General features: G+C 43.8%; 1 protein-coding gene across 1 annotated transcript; it reads left to right on the forward strand.

Annotated features, from left to right (window-relative positions):
- Positions 1 to 150: 150 nt before the first annotated feature.
- LOC310767134 (enoyl-CoA hydratase EchA19-like) lies at positions 151 to 25,627 on the forward strand. Its single transcript, XM_083624064.1, has 6 exons — positions 151 to 1,076; positions 5,124 to 5,291; positions 9,260 to 9,357; positions 11,723 to 11,867; positions 13,641 to 13,790; positions 22,906 to 25,627. Exons 1-6 carry the CDS (start codon positions 944 to 946, stop codon positions 23,127 to 23,129), a joined length of 918 nt encoding a protein of 305 aa, XP_083480190.1. The 5' UTR covers positions 151 to 943; the 3' UTR covers positions 23,130 to 25,627.
- The last annotated feature ends 1,861 nt before the right edge of the window (positions 25,628 to 27,488 follow it).

Raw genomic sequence — 27,488 nt, forward strand, 5'->3', positions numbered from 1 at the left:
GCGTCACCAGAAGCGGCTTAGTCATGCTGGCCACATGACCCGGAAGCTGTACGCCGACTCCCTCGGCCTATAGAGTGAGATGAGTGCTGCAACCCCAGAGTCGGCCACGACTGCACCTAATGGTCAGGGGTCCCTTTACCTTACCCATCAACTGGGGGGTGGGTGGGCTACTGGTCCCCTCAGATGTTTTATTGGTTCCTATGCAAGAAAATAGCCCCTTGAGATCTTCCAACTCCGGGACGATTTGCACGCTATTAGTTGCCACCACAGCCCTAAAACTATGGAGGCCTAGGCGATGGTTGGGAAACCAAGGGGAGGGTGTGTCCCCTGTCATTGCCTTCAGGAACAGAGAAGCAGATTTCCACATGGCAAACCCTCCAAGTGTCCCTATTTTCCAGAGACAGTCCCGGATTTACAGATGCTTCCCCGGTTTCTGATTTGAATGTCCCGCTTTTCCTTAGCACGTCCCTGTTTTCACTGGAGAAATGTTGGAGGGTATGGAGTTATCCGACCCCCTGAGCCATCTGAAGGCAGCCCTGGATAGGGAAAGTTTACTTTTTTATATATTGTTTTTATATATGTTGGAAGCTGTCCAGAGTGGCTGGGGCAATCCAGTCAGGTTGGCAGCGGATAAAGAGTAAAACAGCAGCAGCAGCAGCAACAACGGAACAGGACACCCCTATTTTCATGAGAGAAATGTTGGAGGGTATGGCTTTCCTCTCTTCCCGAGTAGGCTTCATGGTCCCCAGCCACGTACGCAAAGCAGGAGGAGAGGCTTTCTTTGTGCAAATATAGGGGCTGACAGCAGCTCCGCGGTGCCATCCCAGTTGGACTTCGGGGCCGAGTAAACAACGCTCATTCCGCTTCGACGCCATAGCGGGCGCCGTCGAGCCCTGCCGTCACTGGAGCCCCGCTGACCTTTCCAACTGCGCGCCCTGGAGAAATGGCCCAGCGGCTCCTGTGCGCGCCTCTCCTCAGCCGAGGCCTCCGGAGTCCGAGAGCAGCCGCGGGGACCCCCGCCGTCGTTATGCAGGCGAGCTCGGCCAGCTCGAGTGCCGGAGAGCCGCCCGGAGAAGGTTAGTAGTTCTCCGGTTTTGGCGAGCGAAGACGAAGAGCCCTTTGGCAAGCACGGGGGCGCGCGTAACTTTTTCGTTTCGGCGCAAAAGCGAGCCTCCTCGGCGCCGTGGTGGGCCGGGCTAGGTTTTTTATTCTGCAGCCGCGCGGCGACGCCTGCAGGTCAAGCTCCAGCGCTGCAGAAAGGAAAGGAAAATGCGCCAAGCAGAAATTCAGCAGGTCGAGTCCCCCAATCCCCACCCCCCATCAGCTGCTGGCTTGGCAGAAGTCCTTCTGATTTTCGACTTGTATGCAGCACAAGGCTGTGGTTTTTAAATGCATCTATTTATTTGAATATATATACACCCCCCTTTAACCTTACAGTCACTGTTGGTGTACAGAAACAAAGCAAATTAAACTTAATGGAAACTGGACCAGATTAAAATTCCAACAAGAGAAGAAAGCAACATCAGAAATACGAGCAGTGCAAGATGGGAACACTCATCAAAGTCGTCGTCGTTGTTGCATATTTGTTTATACCCCATCTTTTTCTCTGACGGAGACTCCAGGTGGCTTGCTGATAAAATAACTGCTGCAACATCAGGGGAACCACTCATTAAAAACAATTAAACATTAATAGGATTAAAACTATCTAGCTACCTAGTTATAGGATCAATTAAAAGTAAATTCATCCACCCGTCACCTAAGGATGTGCAATGTTTGTTGTTGTCCGAAATAATGGTGTCAAGTAGTAGGATGGACCTCAGTGGGCAGGGAGTTCCATGGGTGTGGAGCCACCACAGAAATGGCCCTTCCCTGTGCCCCATGTGTTGGATCTCCTCCAACACTGGGACCATTAGGAGTGCCTCATTTGCTGATCTGAGTGCTCTTTCAAGTGCTTGGAATTAGGTGCAGTACTGCCAGGAAAAAAGATGGCACCCTTTATTGCTGTCATGAATAACTAAGGACACAATCCTAACCCTAGATTGGCAGAGATGAGGGAGCTAGGATGTGGCAGACTTCCAGTTAGGCTAAGAGGTTCCCGTGCTCAGGCCATGTAGTGAGTTTGTGGCTCTTTGGGGATCTGAACTAAGGAGCCTTCTGGTATGAAAATCCACATTAGGGTTAGAATGTTAAGTTTGGACCCTTGCCCAGCTATAAAGCTCATTGGGTGACCAAAGATTTTTGCCCGTAACCTTGAGGCCTAGAAGCATGAAATGTGAAAGCCAACATTCTCATGGCTTCATCAAAAATTGGGTCACTTTCCCCTTCCTTTTTAAAAATATGAAACGAGGTAAACTAGACTAGGTATAAGACATCCTAGAGCTGACTGTGCCTCCTTGCAGACTGTATAGGCAGTCCAATAAAAGATGGCGCACATTGCTAATACAAGGTGGAGGTAATTTCCCAGGGTGTGAAGTGGCTCTAATTGTGCTTTGATTAAGCATGCTCTCGTGCGCAGTGAGAAGGAACTTGTTCAGAGACTGAAGTCCTTCATGTTTGAGTAGGCCAAGTAAACAGCTGTGATACACATAGACTTTGATCCATCAAGCCACCCTGTGCCTACATTTAAATGAAAGGCATTTCAGGAGTAACTAAGCATTACTAAAGACCCTTCATACTGTAGCCTCGTTTTTGAAAAAAATATTTTATTTTCTGGTGGTCTTTCTTACCAATTCATGTGGTAGTAGTACCTATTGCGCATGCTGAGACCAATTATAAGCTGGCTCGTGAGCTTTATGTTATTTATGCAAACATCAGCAAATAAATATGCCATTAAAAACTTGCTTACCCTGGCTGTTTAAAACAAGACAATGAAATGAATTTAGTTATGCAACTTGCAGTGTTACAAATTATGTTTGTAGGCATGAAAATAACAACTGGTTTTAAAATACTCATCACATGAATTAATTCTCTTTGTTCTTTAAAGGAGAAAGAAGTGTCTCATAATTAGGGTTGCCATATTTCAAAAAGTAAAATTCCTGACACCCGCAAAGTTGTTGAGGTTTCTGGGGGGAAACCATCCCCCAAAATAGTGGTTTTAAGCTTTTGGAGCTGTTTCTGTTGCTTTTTCCATCGTGTTGCCATACATCTGGGTTTTCCCTGACATTATTTTGCTGATTCTGCAAAATTCCCCTCTGACACCATTTCTATACTCGAAAACCAGGACATGTTGGGAATTTTCCTGACATATGGCAAGTCTACTCATAGTTAGCTAAGGTCAGTAATGTAAGAGCAAGTTCTGTCCTCCTTAGGGTTACTGATATTGGGAGATGACTCATTAAAAAACTGAACATCTATTTTCCATTTTAATAATTTATAATAACTCCAATGTTAGTTAATTTGTATTGTGGATATTTCAGTAAAAACAAGGGGTTGTAGTACATGCATTCAAAGCAGGCCTAGCTCAGGGAGAACTTTCCACCTGAGTTCTTGGATTCTGCTGAGAGTTGGGGAGGGACTTTGGGGAAGGTGTGGGACAGGGGCATGGAAAATATGAGTTAATTGCCTCTAGCTAATTTCCCCGAATTTTCTCCCCAAGGGAAGGAAGCAACAAAGAATTTGTTATTTGCATAAGTAGCACTGTGGGTTAAACCACAGAGTCTAGGACTTGCTGATCAGAAGGTCGCCGGTTTGAATCCCCGTGACGGGGTGAGCTCCCGTTGCTCGGTCCCTGCTCCTGCCCACCTAGCAGTTCAAAAGCATGTCAAAGTGCAAGTAGATAAATAGGTACCACTCCGGCGGGAAGGTAAACGGTGTTTCCGTGCGCTGCTCTGGTTTGCCAGAAGCGGCTTAGTCCTGCTGGCCACATGACCCGGAAGCTGTACGCCGGCTCCCTCGGCCAGTAAAGCGAGATGAGCGCCGCAATCCCAGAGTCGGCTACGACTGGACCTAATGGTCAAGGGTCTCTTTACCTTTACTATACTTTGGATGGAAACCAGCTTTTGAATGTTATGAAACACTTGTTTGGAGAGCCATTGCCCAAGATTTGTAATCATGGAATCATAGAATGATAGAATTGTAGAGTTGGAAGGCACCCCAAGGATCATCTAGTCTAACCCCCTGTAATGCAGGAATCTCTGCTAAAGCACCCATGACAGATGGCCATCCAGCTTCTGCTTAAAAGCCTCCAAGGAAGGAGTGTTCACAGCCTCCTGAGGGAGACCGTTCCACTGTTGAACAGCTCTTACAATGGAGAACCATTATGGTCCATTAGACAGAGATTTCTATCTGGAGTACTAAATTAAAATAACTCCGCTGCCTCATATGTACTGGAAACGAAATGCATGGCTTATTTGAGCTGTTTCTGGTCCTTTGTTGATTTAAAGTAGAATTTGTGCTCCCCCCACCCTTGTTTGTGAGATGCACAGGCTGTTCATGTTGGAAGCATGCACATTTTGCTGCAGGTGGCATGCACCCAAGTTCTATTTTGGACATCAAAAAGAGGTGTGAAAGTGAGAACGGTTGCTTTGCCTTAAGTGTTATTAAGGCAACATTGCTCAGCTCCCAAAAGTTTGGAGTTCGTGGGCTGAAAAAAAGAAATTCATAGCAAGAAAAGTGAGGAATTTGGAATCTGGGGGCTAACAGTTTGGGTCGAGAACAAAGTTTTAAAATGATTCGTCTAAAACATTTTTCAACCTAAGACATTCCTTCTCAATTCAGTTATTTCTTGCTGTGCTTCAGCCCATTTTTAAAATAAAAAAACCCAGCTGTTCATTATTATTAATTTCCAGGAAATGCCCAGTGTCTTAATTTTATTCCTTGTATCCAAGCCTGATGATGAACTGCCTCACATTCTGTCTCTGGCTATTGTCTTTTTTTAAGGGAGTGGACAGGGAACGACAAACTGCAAACAGATTGAATCCAGCCCATAGTGTTACTTGTGTTCATGATGACATTGTAAACATGATACAGTATTAGCTTTACCTAGTAACCGTTTCACGTGTCAACCCCTTCAGCCAGTCTTCCAAAATGTAGTTTACTTATATTAACGGGTGACTCTAAAAAGGAAAAGAAAGAATTAATAGCCACACACCAGGGTTTCTATTTGACCTGTTCTGTTTTCTCAGGAAGAAGGAATGTAATTACTGAAATCCGAGGGACCATAATGACAATTGGCATCAACAGGCCAGAAGCCAGGAATGCTGTGAACCAGGAGACTGCAGGATTGCTGGTGGAGGCTTTCAGATCGTTTGAAGAGAACGGCACGTTGACTGTGGCTGTGCTTCATGGGTTGGGTGAGGCCTTTATACTGTATTCCTGGGCCATTCCTGAGCCTATGCAATGGCCATTCAGTGCCATTGGCAATGCAAGAGAACTGTCCTTTCCCCCTGCCCAGAAACTGGGTGTAACTGGGTGTGAGGTGACAGGTAAAGAGTGTCTTTAGCAAGGTGTGCTGGGAAGAAGTAGGGGGAGAACACAAAGGCGGAGATCCATCTTGGGGCAGGCTGGCTGAAGGCGGGCTGGGAAAGATGCCTGGCTCTCTCCAGTGCTGCACTGCTGTGGGGAAACAAGTGCCTCTTGAGATGACCATGCTGTAAGATCTGGACTCCCTCCCTCCAAACTCAGATGTAAATATGTGAATAAATAATATTCTTAAAGCTACAGCAACCTCTGCCACCTCTTCAATTCTCCAGAGGAGCAGAGACCCTGGAACTCCATGCATGGCTCTACAGGGGTTGGGGTGGCCTGTAACAATACTCTTCAGTCGTGCTCTCATTTGAAACCCAGCCCCTTTCCATGCAGTGTCCAGTGTTTTGCATATACAGTAAGCCCAGAACTTCCACACATTTAATTTGTGAACTTTCAGCTTTAGGCACATAGCAAAAGAAATAAATGAATGAAAAGTGGGCAGAGTTCTGTGGAAAATAACCTTGGCAATCCCACCAACCATTGAACCCAATGGGCTTTGACTAGACGTGGCTTTGACTTTTAGCACAATCCAAGGAACATAACCCCCGCACAAATTGCGGGCCTACTGTACACTTAAAACTGTAATATTTGAATAGACACAAGAGCAAATTGATGCAAAAGGTATGAAGGGTGTGTATGTGTGTCATAAAAGCCTTAAAATAAGTTATCTGCCGTGGCTTGGAATACTTGCGTCAGCAACCAGAACTCATACATGCCTACAAAATGACTTGTATATGCCTCACTTCAGGTAAGGCTCACTTTGAAGTTTCAGGCTTCATTTTGCTCTGTGTCAAGGATGGTGCCAGGTTTGTAATAGTTAGGGATTGTGTTTCTACTTCATAGTAAACTATGGTTCGTTTACGGCAAACGTGTAGACTACTCCCACTTCGTTTTCCCTGGTAGTGAGTAGGAGCAACCATGATCCTTGGCTTAGCGTTCCATCTGAGCTGCAGGTTGTGGTTTTCTTCACTTCAAGGAAACCATGGTTGGTAAGCATGGAACAAACCTTGGCTTCTGATTGTGGTTTGTTTGGAGAGAAACAAACCATGATCCCCAGTTTGGATGCAGCACTAAGCCAAGCATTGTGGTTTGTAGCTCCCACTTGCTTTAGTGGAGGGGAGTGAAGTGGGAGCAGTCTGCATGTTCATGGTTTAACCATGGCTTCCCGTGATGTGTGAACACAACCACGATGTCATCTCATTCATAACATGAACCCTGATTGGCCCGAATCACATTGTGAAGGATAAGTTAAGTTATTAACCAAGGAAAACAGAGCTGGCAATAGCAATGGCCACAAACAGGCACAAAAAAAAATGAATGTTCTTAATGGGAGGAGTGGTTATTTGCAGTGAGGCTTAAATTTTTCCAGGCCTTCTGAAAGCAGTTCTTTGAACCAAAAAACTGAAATGGGCAACCCACTCGGCACAACCTTTAGAAAATTGGCCATTGTGATATGTGATAATGAATCACACATTTAAATACGGTAAGCGAGTGATAGTTGCAGCTATCAGCATGACAGCATAACAAGCTTTCAGAGAAAAGCAAAACAGAGCCCTGGTTTTCTCTTCCTCATCTCTCCTTCCTCAGTAGATGGTCTACTTAACAATTCTGCTCTATAATTACAATATTTACTTTGCTGAGATAAAGAAAAACAGTATTTAGTGGAATCAGAACCAGCTGCATTATTGGTAGTCTTGAGGGGAAAGGATAGAGATTACCGTTGGAAACTTTAAAACAAGAAAGATTTATGTATATTTATGTTTTTTTAAGGGCTTTGTCCCCCAAGGATGTGTATACATAAGGTTATTTTTAGACCATCAATTTGATTGAGAAAATTATAGTGTTGGGACTTGAGCCGAGAACAGTGGTCCCATCTGTTAAGCTCATATCTGGGTGATGCCTGCTTTGTGGCCTTTAATGTGCTGGGCTCAGCAAGTGAGTGATTCCCCTCCTCCCCTCACTGTACAGTTGCAGAGCTGGATCTTAAAGTAAATACTGCGGGCACTCGTGCTTTGGTTTTCATCATGGTGGTACAGTCAACAGCAGCTCTTTCTTCTGCTTCCAATGCACACAAGAAGTCATGGTTCTCCCGCCGATCAAGAAAAGGCATGAATTAGCTGCCTCTGCGGTAGAGGAAGAGTAGGGAGACACGGTTTTGCTGATGACGTGGAGGATGTTCTGGCCGGTATACATGCCACCAGGAACCCTTTGAATGAAATTCTTGGCTGTGGTTAATATGCTTCTTCGGGGGCAGAGGGGGGGAATGATGTGCCCTTCTTAGGTTTTTGTACTGGAAGTTATTAAAATGCCATTCTAAAAGGGAGTGAATTTGATACACTTACATCCCCCCACCCCAATTTCAGGTTTTGGCTGTTCTAATTTAAGATTTAGGATGAAAAGCAATTTTGATTATTTTAATTCTGTGCTTTGTATATTGTAACTTTGTGTTATGAACCGCCCTGAGACCTACGAGTATAGGGCGGTATGCAACTTTAATAAAGAAGAAGAAGAAGAAGCTGGTTGATTTGGCCTGCAAAGTTTAATTTAGTTGATCACAAGCTGCAGACCAACCAGCAAAAAAGGGCAAAAGCAATTTTAGACTGCATTAACAGGCACATTGTGTCCAAATTATGAGAAGTGATAGTTCCACTCTATGCTGCATTTGGTCAGACTGCATCTGATGCAGGTGGCGCTATGGTTTAAACCACTGAGCCTCTTGGGCTTGCCAACTGGAAGGTCGGCAGTTCGAATCCCCGCGATGAAGGTCGTTGTTCTGTCCCTAGCAGTTTGAAAGCACGCCAGCGCAAGCAGATGAATAGGTACCGCTGCGGCAGGAAGGTAAACGGCGTTTCCATGCGCTCTGGTTTCCGTCAAGGTGTCCTGTTGTGCCAGAAGCGGTTTGGTGATGCTGGCCACATGACCCAGAAAGCTGTCTGTGGACAAACGCCAGCTCCCTCGGCCTGAAAGCGAGATGAGCGCTGGAACCCTATAGTCGCCTTTGACTGGACTTAGCCATCCAGGGGTCCTTACCCTTTTTATTTGATCAGACTGCATCTGGAGTATTGTATCCAATTATGGACACCACGTTTTAAGAAGGACACCACCAAACTGAAGTACATCCAGCGGGGGTCAACCAGGATAGTCAGAGTTCATCAGAAACATAGTCCCATGAGAGACTGTTGAAAAAGCACCATGGGTGGTATTCATATACATGTTACTCAGAGACCCATTGAAATTAATGGACATGATTATTTCAGTAGGTCTGTTCTGATTAAAACTTAGTTTTACCACCCAGTGTGTTTAGCCTGGTGAGATAAGAGTAAGTGGGGGACGTAATAGTGGTCTTCAAACAGCCGAAGAGCTAACATGCAGAAGATGGAGTGGCCTTATTTTCTGTGGTTCCATAAAGCAGGTCTAGAACCAATGGGGAAATTGCAGGGAATCAGCTTTTGCCTAAGCATTAGCAGAAACTTCCTGATGGTAGGAGCTGTTAGACCGTGGGAAAGGCTGCCTTGGGCAGTGGTTTGCTCGAGATATGTACATGGAGACTAGATGGGCATATGTCAAGGATGCTGTAGTTTCATCTCGCTCTGCAGGTCTTGGATCTCGAAGGTTGCTTCCAACTCTGCCATTCCATGAAAATGCCTCTATCCCATTGAAGAACATCTAGAATGGCTCAAATAACCAAGAACCTAGCCAAACAATAAAAAAGGCTGAATAGAAACCAAACTTTTTTCTTCATTCCATAATCTAAACTTTTATGTGTGTCTTCTTCTATGTGTGTGTCTTTTAGGTGGCAATTTTTGTGCTGGTTATGATTTGAAGGAGTTGGTGCATGCCCCAGCCTCTATCAAATTGGAACAAGATGTCACCCAAACGCCTGGCCCCATGGTATGTTCCAGAGGGAAATCCTGACGATTTTCTGAAAAACTGATGCCCTTTTCCATGGTAGTGTTTTGTTTCGCTATGGAAACCACAGCACTTTTCAGTTAAAGTTACAGACATAAAAAAAAAGCGGGAGAGAAAAGAGGAATCTTCCCTTCTCAGAAAGTAACTCAAACCAAATGGGATTGTTTTCCCAAAAGAAAAGTTGTAAGTTGTCTACTCCCAGCAAATGTGGGAATCAAGCACTCTGTCCTGTGTTTTATATAATGTGAACTAGGTGTTTGAGTGTGCAGTTGTGGTACCTATGGAAGCAGAGGTAAATTATGCAGTGTGGATGGGAAAGCCGTGATCCAGCCTACGTCAGCATTAATTTGCAGTGCTGCTTCTTGCTTGCTCATGAGTCACACAACACATTGTGTTTCCTTCGTGTATTACTGGCCTCAATGGACAAGACTGAGTAACTCATGACCCTCCACATGTGGTTTGACTACAGCTCCCCTGACCATTGGCCACACAGCCTGGGGCTGATGGGAACATCTGGATTAGCCACTTTGTACTGATTCATCAGGATTATATTCTTAAATGACTTCAGAGAAGACGAAAAAGATGTGAGAAGAGGTGCCATGAAGTATGGGTTTCTGTTAGTTTTGAAATAAGTTTAAAAGCCCTGTCATGATAAGGGTTGCTTACCCAAATTCTAGTAGTGATGTATGGAAGTGAGAGCTGGACCATAAAGAAGGCTGATCGCCAAAGAATTGATGCTTTTGAATTATGGTGCTGGAGGAGACTCTTGAGAGTCCCATGGACTGCAAGAAGATCAAACCTATCCATTCTTAAGGAAATCAGCCCTGAGTGCTCACTGGAAGGACAGATCCTGAAGCTGAGACTCCAGTACTTTGGCCACCTCATGAGAAAAGAAGACTCCCTGGAAAAGACCCTGATGTTGGGAAAGATTGAGGGCACAAGGAGAAGGGGACGACAGAGGACGAGATGGTTGGATAGTGTTCTCGAAGCTACCAGCATGAGTTTGACCAAACTACGGGAGGCAGTGGAAGACAGGAGTGCCTGGCGTGCTCTGGTTCATGGGGTCACGAAGAGTCGGAACGACTAAACGACTAAACAACAACACCAACACCCAAATTCCGGGTGGGCAGTGGTTGCGGCCTGGCACAGCTCCCCCGGGATGCGGGAAATATTTTCTCCCTCGTGACTGGCTATTGGGATCCTCCAATTGAATCTGACAAAAATTGAATCTGACAAGGCCAATGATGGCCTTTATGGGGGGTGGGTCCTAACCCAGGCGCAACCCTGTTCGATTATTGGCCTTCAGCCAGAAGGCTAATACAGGTTACATGCACAATGCCTGAGCCAAAGCCTACCTATACCTGTAATCCGAATGGACGGTATAGGACGCTAACTTCCAGAGATGTCTCAGAAGTCTATTTGGGTCTTTATTTAATTGAATGTGTGAAGGGGCTGTGGGGGATCATTGTGTGTGCCCCTTCGTTCCTCTGAAGCTGGATTTCAACTGAAAGTGACCAAATGTTCTCCTCCCAGTGGTTGGGAACACCATGTGAATATGGTTTCCAGTTATAGGAAGGACTGTAACCACTTCTACCCAAATGCTTACAACCCCTGTCAGACCTTCCCCCTCAACGTGGGAAGAAGGGCAGCATACACAACTCCTCCATGGATACAATCAATAAATGCCTGAATATATTTTTTGGTTTCTGGAGACTTGGACATAAAAGGCTGCCCTAGATGGTAGGCCTCTTGCTTAAGGGATGGGCAAAACTCGATCAACTTCTTTTCCCTTGGCATTGAACATGGTAACATCCTGTAATTTCCAGCTACCTTGGGCACACTTCGCACGTTAGTTTTGACTACTGTATTTTCTGGCGTATAAGACTACTTTTTAACCCAGGAAAATCTTCTCAAAAGTCGGGGGTCGTCTTATACGCCCGCTACAGCAGCAGCTCCTGCAGCAACTCCCCACCAAAGGATAAAACGACAGCAAATTAAATCAGAAGACAACAAGCTCTCTAGATGAAGCAGAAATACGCTTGAAAATTGGCCCCAGAAGCCCCCGGCCACTGGGAAGTGGAGCGGATTTCCGAGCCCGACTGGAGATTGGTTTTTTAATTTTTATTTGGTGTGCGTTGGAAGAGGGGTTGTCTTATACAGCGAGTATATCCCAAACTCTATATTTTAACTGGAAAAGTTGGGGGTTGTCTTATACGCCGGAAAATACGGTATATGCTCTGCATCACTGTGAATATTATTAATGCACTGTCTCTGGGTCAATACTGTTTGGAATATATTCTAGTCCTATTGAATAATAGTTCTAACACAATTCCAATACCTGTTACAGGGTCCTTCGCGGATGAAGTTTTCTAAGCCAGTGATTGCTGCGGTGAGTGGATATGCAGTGGCTGGTGGGCTTGAGCTGTCCCTCTTGGCTGACTTGCGTGTGGTAGAAGAAAGCGCTATCTTTGGAGTGTTCTGTAGGCGTTTCGGTATGTTTTGTGAATTGCATGGAGTTTGGTTTTGAATGGGTATAAAAAGTGTGTGCGCCCTGTATCTTTATGGTCAGCACAGCACATGGCCTCTGATTAGTTGATTAAGCTAAAACGGGGTAGGCTATAAAAGTATAAAATACCAAGAGATCTGCACAGCTGACTTACTGAGTGTATGTAGTACACTCAGTAAGTTGGGCCAGTTTGGCTCAGTGGAGAGAGCAAAGCCATTTCATCTTCAGATTGAATATATTTTTGCAGCGCACGTCGTGTTCATTAATTTCAATGTGTTTACTCTGAGCAGAACTTCGCTGAGTCCCACCCAATGGAGACATAGGGAGGAATGCAGTGTTGCCCTGATGGTTCCATCAGGGAAAGCATTTTGGCTTGCCAGATGGAACGACGTCTCCTCTCCACCACCAACCCACACGCTGTTCCAGGGTTTATCATAGCCCCTCCAGAGCCAATTTCAGAGAAGCTGGGGTTAGAGGAAAGTCCCATTGCACAAATGGAAGCACTTGCCCAGGGCTTCCACTGATGGGTCTTATCAGTTCATAGAACTGTAGAGTTGGAAGGGACCACGAGGTTCGTCTAGTCCAACTCCCTGCAATGTAAGGATCTTTTGCCCAACGTGGAGCTAAACCCCACAACCCTGACTTTAAGAGTCTCATGCTGTACTGACTGAGCTACCCCTCAGGACAGTTGAATCCTGCCCTTACTCTCCGGCCGCTATTCTCTGGCATTTCAGACAAATTGCTAACTTCAGTTGTTTCCTTGCTCATTACACTCATTTTGCACTAGTTAAAGTCAGCCAAGGGTACAAAACATTTGAAAAGGGAACCACCGCAGACCAGGAAAAGATGGAAATTCAACAGGTGCGGGAGACAGGTTCATTGACGCCGACGTTATTAAGCGCAACGTGTTTCAAGCAAATCAGTTTTAAAAGAATCAGAAATTGCTTGCATCTCTTGTAACTTCCTTAGCTACTCAAAAGGAGCTACTAACTCCTATTATGGTAATGTATCTTTTTGTCGCCTAGTAAAGAGGCATTTGCTCAAATTGCACTGGGATCAATACAACTGGTATCAGTACATTTGTCTCCTGCTTGTTGGATTTTCAGAGTGTTGGAAGTAGCCGTGTTGTTTGCACATCACAGTAAGCTGATTGTGCCCTGCTCTTGCTGCGGAGAAACAATCTTTGGCATCGCATGATGTCTGCTCAAACAGATAATGATTGATAAGCCAAGTGCAAACCTTGGCTTAGGGTGGTTTGCTAGGAGTGAATCAAACCACGGTGCTTGGCTTGCACACGACCCTAAGCTCAAATATAACAATTTGCTTCTCCCCAGGGAGGAACAAAGTGGATGTGATTGGCTTGTGCACAGTAAACCATGGTTTATGACTTACTGCGATTGTGAACATAGCCAGAGTCTCTGTAGGACACATCTCATTGCTTACCTTTTGGCCATGTGTTTCATGATAAGAAGGCAGTTGGATGGTAGATGAGGATTATACATGCCTTTATCCCACATTATGGGAGTATAATGTGTTAGGGTTGCCATATTTTGAAGAGCAAAAAAAGAGGACACATTTGCCGACTTTAACATTTGATGAGTCTCATTTTGCATACCCATGAAAAAATGAACGTGTCCTAGAAAAAGAGGACACATGGCAACCCTAGTTTCAGAGACATTAACATTCCAGTTTGCTTAAAAAATGGTTATTTGAGTGGGGTTCCCCCCCTTTAACTATTGTTGGTTGGGTTTTTTTTTAGGTGTTCCGCTGATAGATGGTGGCACTGTTAGACTACCAAAGCTAATTGGCCTTTCACGTGCGCTGGATCTCATTCTCACTGGGCGGCCTGTTGGTGCGCAGGAAGCATTTCAGCTTGGACTGGCTAATCGAATAGTTCCCAGTGGCCAAGGTAGGTGTCTTTCGCAGCATGTCATTATTAACTGGGTTTAAAACCAGTCACAGTCTCACAACGTAACCTACCTCACAGAGTTTGTTGTGAGGATAAACTGGGGAGCGGGAGAATCACGTGTACCTTCTTGTAGAAAAGATGGGGTATAAATCAAGTAAATAAATAAGATTGGACAAATCCAATGTATTATTGGGCTGCTGCAACCCTGCGTGTTTCAGTTTCATTCAACCTGAATGGAATTAAATGCACCTAGTGGGATGCAAGACTACAGCCTTTGTTTTGCTGAGTCATGTTTTTAGATAGGGAGATGACTTTTGGTCAAGATTGGACCAATAGGCTGGTGCAGCACAAAGGTCTAATCCAGGCACAGCTAAACTTGGCTCTCCAGCTGTTTTGGGACTACAATTCTCATCATCCCTGACCACTGGTCCTGTTAGCTGGGGATGATGGGAGTTGTAGTCCCCAAACATCTGGAGGGCCGAGTTTGGGGATGCCTGGTCTAATCTGTTGCAGGGCCCTGTTGGCATCTGCTGTAGTGAAGCCTTCATTGAGCTGGTGCGCACCACGAGTTTTGGACTACAGTTCCCATCAGCCCCAGCCAGCATGGCCGATGGAAGTTGTAGTCCAAAGTGTTCAGAGGGTGCCGGGTTTGCAAAGGCTGCTTTAGAGAAGTTCTTACTGGCCATAGACTAGCAGGCAAAAAGCAATTTGGAAGCCTAGCTTTCCAGCATTTCCCCCCCTTTTTCCCATGGGATGGGTGGGAGAGGCTAGGCAGGATGCCCTCCCCCCCTTCTCAGAGCCACGTAGAACACATATGTCGCATGTGAACGTATAGCATCCTTTCTGTAGCCAGCAACTGGCAGCTCTTTGCGAACTTTCATTCCATTCAGAAGGCAGAACCCTGATTTCTGTTTAATTTAGAGCGCGGGTTTGACAACATGGAAATACATTTCTTCCAATAACAAGGGTGTGTCCCATCGCGAAAACACATTCCTGCTGCTAACCTTTCACCACCGAGGGGGGAACTACCTCCGTTAAGGTAAATGCACACAGCAGTTCTCTTGACTAGACTCCGGAGGTTTCCTGCAGAAGGAAAAAGGAAGACCCTTCTGAATCAGGCTTTACCTCATTCTGAATTGGCATGGAAGCTGGCTTAAAAAAATGACCAGCAACAGCTGCTTTGATTCAGCTTAAGCTGGTGGGGCTGCTGTTCTCCTCCCCACCCCGACCTGTTAACAAAACGATGACAGCATGTACATATCTGAATGCAAAACAGGCTTTGGAAATAGCTGGTGGGGTGAGACATCCGTATTGTAGCAGAGTTTTAGAAAGGAAGTAAGTAGGAGTCAACTAGCCATAACAAAAAAGGTACAGATTCAGATGTTTCTCTCTCTTTTTAAGGCTTTCTGTGCATGCGGGTGTGTTAAAATTTAGATTATTTTGATCGTGGAAGTGTAATGGTGGGGTGGGGTGAGGGAGATCATTAATAACACAGTAAGTTATTCAATCCCTCCTGAAGCTGCCGCCATTCTTCAGGTCCAAGAAGTGACTAACGTCTCCACAGACTTTCTGCCCATGTGCTCTGTGCATCCTGATATCCGGATTCCTTTTTAAAAATATGGCTGTTTTGGTTGGCATCTGGAGACGTATCTTTTGAGACAAACATGAATGAAACCCTGTTTTGTTTACCATAAGCCAGGGATGTCCAAGTGGGAGCCCCCTGTGGACCAGATCCACCCCCCAAAAAAATTTACCTGTCTCCCTCTAGCAGCCCTTCCAAACCTAATTGGAGATGTATTTTCATACTGTTTCACTTGTGAGAAAAATAGCAAATGTTTTCAAGTACAAGAAACTGAGTGTGAGGTTTACCTGGGGCTGGGATGGGAGCAAGTCCTGCTGAACTCAGCGGGAATTCATTTTGATCAGACAAGCATAGACATGCACTAAATGTGGCATCTCTGGATTTTATAAATATATGTATGTTTGAAATATACTTGGAGTCGAGTGTGAATTTCACGCTCTTTATTCAGCTCATAGTAGTAATGAATGAAGCTTTCCCCAAAACGTCTAGCTATATATACATTATTTACACAATGGGCCCCACGTGATTGGTTAATTGCGGGCTGCTCCTGTAAGCCAATCAGGTTGTGGATTCACCTCCTCCAGAAGCCTGATTGGCTGCTCCTGCAGGCCAATCAGGTTGCTGATTCACTTCATCCAGGAGCCTGATTGGCTGCTCCTGCAGGCCAATCAGGTCGCTGATTCACTTCCACCTGGAGCTGGATTGGGTGGCTCCTGTGGACCAATCAGACTGCTGCATTATGGATCCTATTGTTCTAGGATTCAGCTCAGTACATAACAATGTTAAATAAAATAATAATAATAATAATAATAATAATAATAATAATAATAATAATGTAATAGTAATTAAAACACACACCGTATATAACTGGAAATTGCTTTACTGCTTAGGAGCAACAGTTGCAGGGGCATTGGGCATCCGTCTGTCTCGAGAGACAATGGGATGTGTCTCTGGGGGTGAAGTCAAACTGCTGCATTAGCAGCAACGAAGTGACCTCTCTGAGATGCAAGCCTGGGCAGTGTGTATGGAGATCCTGGGCTTCCCAGATGACAAGACACCCACACCCCCGGCTGTGCTCATGTGGTCCAAAGCAGAACAGAGCAATACGTTTGGCACCAACTTGGCTGAAGGAATTGCCGGAAGGAGCCGTACAAGGCGCCATCCAATTGTCTTAGGGAGTCCGCTCTGGATTTGGGTTGGGTTTACTCCTTAGCCTTTTCTTCTCCTAAAGGTGTCCCACAAGGCAAGGCAGCAGAGGTTTAGGATCAGAGTTTCCCTTCTCCTAGATGGGCTACTTTCCCAGGTTGACGAGCCCCGTCTGCCCCTCACTTCCCTCTATGGCACACGCAGAAACTGCCTTCTTGACCATTGGACCCACTATTGGTCTTGTCTGCTCAAATCACCAGAGCCTGTCTTTGCATGCAGGGAAAGTCCCTAACTCACCAAGCATTTGAGACCCATCAGCTACCCTCACCTGGTTTAGCCAGCTTCACAAACAATTGTTGGCATACAGAGTGGCTGCCAAGGAAATAGAAGTCTGCCAGCTCCTTTCTAAAGCCATAGGATAGGGAACATGTTGAACTTCAGCTTCTGTAAGCCCCAGCCGGCATGGAAGATGGTCAGGGATGATGGAAGTTGCTGTTGAACAACTGGAAGGCCATAGGACTTTGTACTTTGCCATGGTGGGCCTTCCAAAGTCTGCTTCCTGGAATCACCAGGAAGCAAAATTAGGGCTTAAATTTATTAAATGTCATATCCTGTGATTACTCCTATTCTCTGTCTTTATACTTGTGGTATGTGTGTACTGAAAATCAAAACACCTTTTTTTTTTTATAAACTCAAAGCCACATGTAAAAAGCCACATGTTCTTAGTGACAGAATTTGTATGTACAGTTCTTGATTACAACATAGACCAAGAACAGACTTGCACTTCTGTGCTTCTTATTTATTTATTATTTTAAATGAAATAAAAAATAGCATAGGCGACAGGTTGCACCTAAGCATGTACCCCTGCTGCCCCTATTTCCTAAGGTGAATTCTTATTTCTTGTTGCTTTGTCCATGGCAAAGCCCATATTTTTGTATTTGGGGAGGCTTTTGAGAATTTGCTCTAAATAATATTTGCACATTGACCTAAGTTGCTATTCCAGCTCCCAAAAGTTAAATACCCCCGAGGATTGGGGTGTGTGTGAACAGATGCTGTGTGCCTAGACACAGAGTCACTAAGCAGGGGTACAGCTTGACATTTGTACACACTGTAGCTGGTTGTGCTTTTGAACTTGCTAAGTGTAACCATATTTTGGGAGAATTTTTAATAAAATGCATTTTTTTTTTTTGCTTTTTAAAAGTCATCTGAGTCCCAGGCTGTGGTTGTTAACTTAATTCTTTTCTGGTTGTCTAAAGACAGTGTGGCTACTTCCTCTCTAGCCTTTTGTAGACATTGCCAAAATAAGTGTAAAAAAGTTAACCACAAGGGCCTGGGCAGTCCGGGGACCAGTGTCTTAGTTCTGCTACCCCCACTTGCATTCTTATCCCTCTCCAACTTGCAGAAGACTGTCTTCTGAAATGGGGAGGCAGCAGTATTTGTGAAGGCTTCCTGTGTGTTATAGAATCCTGGAAAATCCAGGTTCTAGAACCCCAGGGGTGTTCCAGAAGTACAGGAGGCCCCCCCCACTTCAAAAGGTCAGCCTCCACCAACTCATGATAGTGGTGAAGTGTGTGTGTGTGCAGAGCTCGCACTCTTGTCCTCACTGTGCCTGAATAGGGCTTTAGTCTGTCCCACAGTTCCTTACTCATCAAGATAGATACTAAATGTTACAGAATGTATTTCAGCTATTCCATAATAAATATAACTGTATCAATTAGAAGATCCTTAAGTTTTGGGTTTTTTGTTTTGTTTTAAAGAATGCTTAAATTTGGGTTTGTTTTCTAGTTTGTTATAAAAGAAAGTGTTGTGGCCGTTTTATTAGCACACTGCATCAGAAACTAGTTCAATCACAGAACTTAAACAAAGCTCTGTACAATTGATGGAGAAGAAGAGCCTTCTGTAATGTGTGATAAATTCCAGTAAACGAATTCTTTTATTTTGTATTGCTTGTCCGTGGCAAATCACGGTTTCTATTTTGGTGATGGCATGTGGTGGGAGAAAAAGGGTAAATATATGAGAGTCCCTGTTTTTGTCTGTGACATTTTGGGGGCGTGTTTATTGTTTTAGCTGTATTTTATTGTTTTGTTGGTGAAGCGGCAGCTGCAGGTTCTGGTGAGATCTCATCAAAATCTCATGAGATCTCGTCAAAATCTTGCATAATATCTTGTTGTGATATGGCACTGCCGCTTTGCAGGTGCTGCTGTGCAGCCCAGGTAAAGAGGCGGCAGTAGCAGAATGGCACCTTCATGTTTCGTTGATGCACTGCCCCTGGCTGTAGGGCCGTCTTCTCTGCCTGTCCTTCTTTCCCTTCCCTTCCCTTCCCTTTCATGTCCTCTGCCCTTTGCCCACTGTCTTGTTTTAGGTGGTAAAGATTCCATCCCTTTTATACGGTATATAATTTCTACATCATGCCTAGCACTTGTTTAAGCACATACAGTGGTACCTCGGGATGCGAACGGGATCCGTTCCAGAACCCTGTTCGCATCCTGAACGGAATGCAAGACGCGACAGCACGCGTGCGCGGGTCGCGTTTCCCCGCTACCGCGCATGCGCGTGACGTCATTTTGAGCGTCTGCACATGCGTGAGCAGCGAAACCCGGAAGTAACACACTCCGTTACTTCTAGGTTGCCACAGAGCACAACTCGAACGCGCTCAACCCGAAGCGCATTCAACTCGAGGTATGACTACTATTTCTTTTTGGAAGAGGCCAGGGGTGTTCTAACAACTGAACCTTATTAGGAATTACTTAATTAGAAGGTGAGTAACAGTGGAGAAATTTCCCCTTTTTAAGATGGTTGCCCATCACTCCTTATCCTCTCATGCAGCTGCCAGTGGACAAGTGGACACATTCAGTTCACATCAGGTGATGGCCAGGCCTATGAGACCTAGTCTGTGCACCGCAACATGCGCCTCAAAACACACTCCCATAATCCTTTGTGACACAGGGGTCCCATGGCAGATGTCCGGAGATTCAATGATAGACATTGACACAGAAAAAATTTCTCAGGCACTTGATCGCACAGAAGGAGGAGATGAGGGGTGAGTTCTAACTCTAACTTTAACAGTAAAAGGGTAAGGAGTACAGAACCCTCTCCCCAAGCGCTTCTCAGCCGAGTACAGAAAAAAATAATAACTTCAGTTGGGTGGAAAGCACTAGAGGAGATGGCTCTGGAGAAGTAAAAAATTGTTATCAGCTCCCCAACCCATGCCCTGCCTTCTTGGTTAAAATCAGACCACAACCTCACACCCGTCTTTCTGCATGTTTGAGGCAGTTCTATATTTAAATGCACAGAACTGCTGCTATCTAGCTTGACACTTAGCTTTTGGCGCATATGTGTACATTTCTATATTGGGATGTATTGGAAGTACAAATAAAGTTACACTGGGTTAAGCGTGGACATGGATATTCAAACAAAGTTGTGATTATGTGCAGAATCATAAGTATGAGGTTTTTGTGTGTGTTTTTTTAAATCGCTTTCAAATGTTTATATAAACAAACAATATTGGTTTCTTAGTGATGTTGTTATTGAATTAATCAGTGTTTATTCACCACAGCCATTGCTCTCTCTCTCTCTCTCTCGCAAAGATTTTGATCTGGGAGATCCGTGCGATATTTTTGGAAAAATATTTCTGGGCAAAGAAAAGCGAGTGGTTGCTAGTTGTGTGAATTAGCAAGGTGTTGCTGTTTCTCATTAAATGCCCACAGCTTGATGTCTTCCATTAAAATATGCATTCACTTGAAAAAGAAAGAAAGAAAATAGGGCAAAGACATCATTTTTTATTTTTAGATGGCTCTTCCATGCTCTTCCATAGATGCAGAGTTCTTGGCCCTGCCAATGTTGCCCAGAGATGGTATCTTCTTCCCAGGCTCTCCTTCTTCCCAGCTATCGCGGGATCAGTTGCTCTGTATTTCACAGCCTTGTTTATTGTGACCACAGGCTTTCCAGCAGATTATCAGAGAGACATTGATCCTCTTAACACCACTATGCATTGCTGTTGGTCTTCTTCTCTGGACCGAGGTCACAGTATGGAGCAGAGGGGTGGGACCTGTTTCTTGCAGTTTGGAATCTTCAGCTTTGAAATGTGTTTACTTGTCTTCCGCCAGTTTTGTTTTGCAATGTGTTCAGCAAATGTTCTCGCAGAAAGATATGCAGGCAGCTGTGAAACAGAAAGTCTTGTGCTGAAGTTCCTGGCATCTGTTGTGTCTTCCTCGGTAGCAGAATATTCTCTTCTAAGCCAAGCATTCATCCCTCCCTTTTACTCTTTGCAATGGATTCCTATTACATTGAGGGTGTTTAGAGACTGGCATTACCTTGAGGAAATGAAAGGTTCCAGGTTATGGAAATGTAAAGGCAGTTTATATATATAAAAAATATAGCGCTAGTACTTAGAGGCTTGACTGAAGGCATTACATGAAATGTAGAACATGTGTGAATTCATTTTAATGAGTTGTCTGGAAAGAATGAAGATGATACATACATCATAAAAGCCTATCTAACATACTGAAAAGCATAACACATATAGAGCAGGAAATTTGTGATCTAATGAGTGAGCTTTGACTCACTGTTTTGGAATTACTGGATTAATACATAGGAATCACTGCACCAATAAAGTGGTACAAAGCAGAGTGAGAATGAAGAGTAGACAGGAAATAATAATTGAAGCAAAGTCTCAGTGGGATTAGAGATGGCAATAAAAATTTCTATGATCAAGGACTTCCACTCCACCAGGACTTCCTGCTCATGGAAGTTGCCGCTGTGATTTTTGCATGAAGATTATGCTTTTCCTCTCGTAAGTTAAGCAACAAATCAGGGTCAGTGGATCATGATAGTGTTCCCATAACTTGTTGAAGTTCACCTACCTTCTGAATTAAAATGAGAACCTCTTTTTGCTCTTACCCCTCAAAGAGGTTTGCTTTTAGAGTCTGGGAGAATTATTCACTCTCATGAGAAGCCGGCTTGCTGTATTTCTGCAGAAGTATATAAGTATAGAAGATTCCCCCCTCCCTTTTCTTCCTGACCTTATACTGTACTCAACACTAATGTCTCATAACAAATGTAACTGATCTGTAGAAAAGACTGTACAACTTGAAAAAAGAGACAAAGCGTGTACTTTTGTAAAGCAAGAAAATAGTTTTAATAATAATAATAATAATAATAAATATAGAAGATTTGAAAGGAGGCAAACCCAGAGCTGGGACTTAGATATAGAACAGGCCACATCCTGTAAGAAAATGCAATTCCTCTGCTTTGGAAATGACCTTAAGGTCCATAAATAACAACACTTTGGAAGTCCTGAGCCCCAAGGACGTTAGATTGGCTTCAACCAGGGCCAGGGCCTTTTCAGCTCTGGCCTCGGCCTGGTAGAATGCCCTACCGCAGGAGATCAGGGCCCTGCAGGATTTGACATCTTTCCGCAGGGCCTGCAAGACGGAGCTGTTCCACCTGGCCTTTGGGCTGGACTCAGTTCAAACCCCCTCTCGTTTATTTTTTTGATGGAACCCCTTATATGGGATTTGTATATAAATTTCCCCTCGGCTCTTTTTGCTGGCCCATGTAGGACCAGCATGGATAGTTGGCCCTGGTGAATATTTGCCGTTTTCTCCCCTTATGACTTTGATCCATTTGTTGTTTAGTCATTTAGTCGTGTCCGACTCTTTGTGACCCCATGGACCAGAGCACGCCAGGCACTCCTGTCTTCCACTTCCTCCCGCAGTTTGGTCAAACTCATGCTGGTAGCTTCGAGAACACTATCCAACCATCTCGTCCTCTGTCATCCCCTTCTCCTTGTGCCCTCCATCTTTCCCAACATCAGGGTCTTTTCCAGGGAGTCTTCTCTTCTCATGAGGTGGCCAAAGTATTGGAGCCTCAGCTTCAGGATCTGTCCTTCCAGTGAGCACTCAAGGCTGATTTCCTTCAGAATGGGTAGGTTTGATCTTCTTGCAGTCCATGGGACTCTCAAGAGTCTCCTCCAGCACCATAATTCCCTTCACTGGCTGCTTCAAAAGCATCAATTCTTCGGCGATCAGCCTTCTTCATGGTCCAGCTCTCACTTCCATACATCACTACTGGGAAAACCATAGCTTTAACTGTATGGACCTTTGTTGGCAAGGTGATGTCTCTGCTTTTTGATCTATAGGCTATCACTAAAATGAGGCTGCATTTTAAGCTGCATTTTAAACTGTATTCTAACTTATATTTTAATCAACTGCTTTTGGGGGTGGGGCTGTTTGTTTTTAATGTTTTTACTGTATTTATATTCAGTGTTAGCCACCCTGAGCCCGGTCTTGGCCGGGGAGGGCGAGGTATAAATAAAAAATTATTATTATTGTGGCCCACTTTCCCTAATTTTAATATATGGTTGTGTTTCCCTTTTCTTTCTTCCAGGCCTCCAGCATGCCATTGAATTAGCAGAACAAATTTCAGCATTTCCCCAGCACTGCATGCGCGCAGACAGAAATTCTGCTTACTACAGTGCGTTTGATGCCTCTTCCTTCACAGAAGCCATGCAGTTTGAGTTCGACACTGGAGTAAAGGTGGTATTAGAAGAATCTGTTCCTGGTGCTAACAAGTTCAGCTTGGGGCACGGGCGTGGTGGGGCAAAGTTGTAGCAGTTGCATATAATGGCTCTTCTCTTTGAACGCCTGCTTTATAATAGAAATAAATCTATGTTGCACTTGCAAAATAAGAAAAGCCACATGCAGTATATATGCATATCCCACTGAAATGCAGCCTTTAAAAATGTTTTATAGAAAATCCACACTTGAACTAATGCTAATGAGGGCTATATTTTTCAAAAATGTAAACGTAGCTAAGAATTGCCAGCTATTTGCATATTTAAGGCCTAAAATGGTCACAGAATCACTGCAATTCTTACCCGGAAGTAAGTCCCATTGAACTCAATAGGATTTATTTTGAGCAGACAAATATAGGACTGCTCTATTAGTGTTTTTAAATGTGCCCATGACAATATGTGTTAATTATTGCTTCTGAACTCTCATATATATAATTTTCATTGAAAATTATATATATATATATCATATATATATATATATATATATATATATATATATATATATATCATATATATATATATATATCTCATATATATAATTTTCATTGAAAATGTTTCTTCCTATAAATACTTACCTTTGTTGTTGTTGTTGACAAAATACTTCTGATCCCTAATAAATATTAGTCACTAATGTGTATCTGAAACCCTAAGGAAATAGCTTCCAAAATAGTCAGTTAATGAAGCTGCAATCCTGTACTTAGTTGCCTGGTAGTTAAGTTCCAATGTTACTTTTTTCTGAGAACATTTGTATTGCGCGGAAGTCTCTTTAGTTTAATAGTCCGAAGGTCGGCACTGCTGTTCTCATATGTAAGCTCATTGTCTTCAAACACAGTAGCTTCTGCGTTTGCTCCTCTAGGGAGGTGCTTCCCCTTGTATTAAAGTGGTTGAAGAGCGTGCAAACACAGGGCCTTGATATGTGCACTTGGGTGCGCCACAGTGCTGTACATGCCAGCAAGTGTGCTTTTTAAAGATTCAAATATCTGTTATGTGGGCCAGGAATGAGTTATACAACTTTAATTACCTATGACCTAGGACTCAGCTATACAGCTTCAAAGATAATGTTTTAATCGTGTTTTAAGTGCATTATACAGATGTGACACTAGATGGCACAGGTGGGCTTAGAATTAGATGATAGATATAGATAGATAGATAGATAGATAGATAGATAGATATAGATAGATAGATAGATGATAGATAGATAGACAGACAGATAAGATTTATGGTGTGTGTGTGTGTGTGTGTGTGTGTGTATAAAGCATTTTCACAGCATTTTTCAATATATATGTAGATTCAGCCCTAGACCCGGCCTACCCAACTTGAAAATTGCCGAAGGTTTCGGCCACTTAAAATATTTTTCTGCCTCTTGTTGGACTTGCAATATTCAATGCTAGATGCTGTATGTTTTTTCATTGTTTTCCTTGATTCTTTTCTTTCTTGCAGTGTATTTTATTGTCTTATTCCATGGGGAAAATTCCATTCTATTGGAATAAGTCCGTTGCAATTACTGAATTACATAGAGTTCCAATGGTAATGTAATAAAATAGAGCCTAAGAAATAAAAGAAGCAATAAAAATACAGTTAAAAATCAAAACGGCTATATAATGTGGGTTTGCTGCGGGTCACCTGAATGAAGTTTGCTGTCCGCTGGTGGTCCATGGACCACAGTTTGGGAACCTTTGTCCTACTCATTAAAGCTGCCAGAGGAAATCTTCGTGACAGGGAACAAAGTTTGGCTATGCATTCAAAAGGCCAGATTGAAACCCTGAGGCAATAACGACACTAGGTGGTCTTGAAAAAGACATTTTTGCAATACAACCCTACATCATTGGGTTCTTATGTAGATGAAATAACTTCAATTATACCACCCTGAGATTTTTGGAGGGAAGATGAGATTATAAGGTGACAGATAAATTATACATTTAAGTGCAGTGTTTTAGGTTTTTTTCTCCCTGATAAATGCTTTTATATCTTAGATTCCTCTGGTGATGATTTCATGAGTGTATTTACAGCACATCACTGACAAAGAGGTGACACACCTTCTGAGTACTAGCACAGACAGTACCTTGGCTTTAGGGCAAGAATTTTAAGGAGCTAATTCAAAAAGCAAACTTGCCCATTTTTCCTGTATGGAATAATTTCTAGAAAGCTAACTCTGGTTCGCCACCAGGTGTCCTCCATGAGTAGGAAAATATGATATTCTGTATTCTGCATTCATAACATTCTAAGACAGGACAGTGAAAGGAAAGTTTGAGAGTGAGAGAGAGCAAATATTAGGAGGTGAAACATTCTTTTAATAGTATTGGTGTTTTAATTCTGTAGCCTGAGACCTCATGGAACACCTTTACGTTTTGTTCAGCAAGGAATAATTTTCTGTACCCTTAAAAAAAAAAGCTTTAAAATTTCAAATGGAAAAATGTTCATTTTACATATATGTACGTATAAATTCACATTTCCTCTCATCAGTTCCTTGACAGTTGTAGAGCATCCAGACGTTGTTGTTTTTTTTAAATTAAAGTAACATGACCTGAATCCAAATGGAAACATTGCAATATTGAGCTCTGACTCCCCAGGGTCATACTTCTCCAAATGTGCAAGTGTAAATAAGGTCTGGCTGAAGATATATTGGTTTGCCTCTAAGTAAATATTGCTCTGCCTCTTAATAAATGGGTATGTTCCATGCAAATCTGAAGGGTGCCCAGTTAAATTGGGACTAGGGAGAAAGCTGGGAGAAGGTGCCCCAACCTATGTGCGTGACTTCTTTGAGGTCTGCAATACATTGGTTAGAAAAAAGCCAGCAAACCGCCTGGAGACATGCAACCTGCCCTCATGATGCCATGGAACTTGGACAGCAGAGAGCAGGATCCAGGGCCCATCCCTCACTGGCTAAGTAGTCATTTGGCTGGAGTACAGCATTCAGCCTGAGGCAATTGGTAGTGGAAGAAGCCATGCATTCAGTGTTGCGGGCCGAAGTCCGTGGAACTCCCTCCCAACTGAAATTAGACAGGCGCTCTTCAAGCTGAACTTCAAGAGCATGTCAAAAATTTTCTTACTCCACCAGCCATTTTAAGGTAGCGTTCAGGTTTCTGTTTGGTTGCATGATGGTTTTATTCCGTATGGTTTTATTTTACGTAAACCACTTGGAAATGCTTGCAGTTAAACAAATGATATGCGTCCCTGTAAATAAAATAAAGAACTGGCCCTTTGGGATGCAGATGATCAAGCATATATTTGCAGAGCTCAGTTTCTGAATCCCCTTGTGCTCATGGTGATACTTCCATCCCCCTTGACAGCTTGGGAGGGGAACTTGGTCAAAGAGGTGTGCAGGCAGGAAGTCCAGTGGCAGCTTTCAGCCAGGAGGAAGGGGGGGAACGTTAAGGGAGGAGGACTGAGTGACCGAAGTAATGAGGAGCTGGCTGAGAAGAGGGGTGCACTGCGTTTGAACCCCCCCCTCAAATGATCAGCTGTATTATGTGGAACAAGTTTCCTACCACGCTCGCACAGTTTTTGCCCCAGATGCTGTCGTGTAAGCCTGAGTACCATAAGCTCAGAGGACGTTTTGTGTTCTTCCCCAGAGACCTCTCATTGGCTTCAGAGTAAAAAGACAACAACAAAGTTAACATTCCCAGGTCAACCCTAGGAGTGACTCAGCCTGTAGAACCAGAAAGTATGGGTAGAGAGAGGGAGAAGAGAGAGAATCTTACCCTTTGTGATGTTTTGTTGTGGGACCTCACCTGTAGCAATTAATTTTTAGTTATGCTAATATGTTATAGCCTATATATTTTACATATTTACATATTTTACATATTACATATTTTATATTTAGCAGTTTGAAAGCACGTCAAGTGCAAGTAGATAAATAGGTACCTCTCCAGCGGGAAGGTAAATGGCATTTCCGTGTGCTGCTCTGGTTCACCAGAAGCGGCTTAGTCATGCTGGCCACATGACCCGGAAGCTGTACGCTGGCTCCCTCGGCCAATAAAGTGAGATGAGTGCCGCAACCCTGGAGTCGGTCGTGACTGGACCTAATGGTCAGGGGTCCCTTTACCTTTATATATTTTACAGCCCCTGTTTCTCCTATAGCTAATCTCTAGGGAATGCTGTCACAATATGATTTTGTTTTTAGGACTGTTGTGTCAACTTTGCATCAATGGAGACCTCCTCAAAATCCCTCTGGGTTCCCTGCAGGTGGTAGGAGGGGAGATAATAAGATGAGTTTTCTGTACATTCCTCCCTCTTCCTTTACTAATGTCCTGCAGTGGTGAAATACTTTACATTTAAACAGGGATGGGGTAGCTGTGCAGCTCTCCAGACATGGTTGGACTCCAACTCCCATCAGCCTTAGCGTGCATTGCTATGCATGGTGGGAATTGTAGTCCAGCAACATCTGGAGGAGCAT

Source organism: Podarcis filfolensis (assembly GCF_964270895.1).
Source record: "Podarcis filfolensis genome assembly, chromosome: 7".
In the NCBI taxonomy this organism is placed as follows: Eukaryota; Metazoa; Chordata; class Lepidosauria; order Squamata; family Lacertidae; genus Podarcis; species Podarcis filfolensis.

Bases quoted from the DNA above. Each gene is read 5' to 3' on its own strand.
- LOC310767134 (XM_083624064.1), top strand. From the start codon at position 944: ATGGCCCAGCGGCTCCTGTGCGCGCCTCTCCTCAGCCGAGGCCTCCGG. The intron at 1,077-5,123 runs GTTAGTAGTTCT...CTGTTTTCTCAG, and splicing joins CGGAGAGCCGCCCGGAGAAG to GAAGAAGGAATGTAATTACT. The intron at 5,292-9,259 runs GTGAGGCCTTTA...TGTGTCTTTTAG, and splicing joins GGCTGTGCTTCATGGGTTGG to GTGGCAATTTTTGTGCTGGT.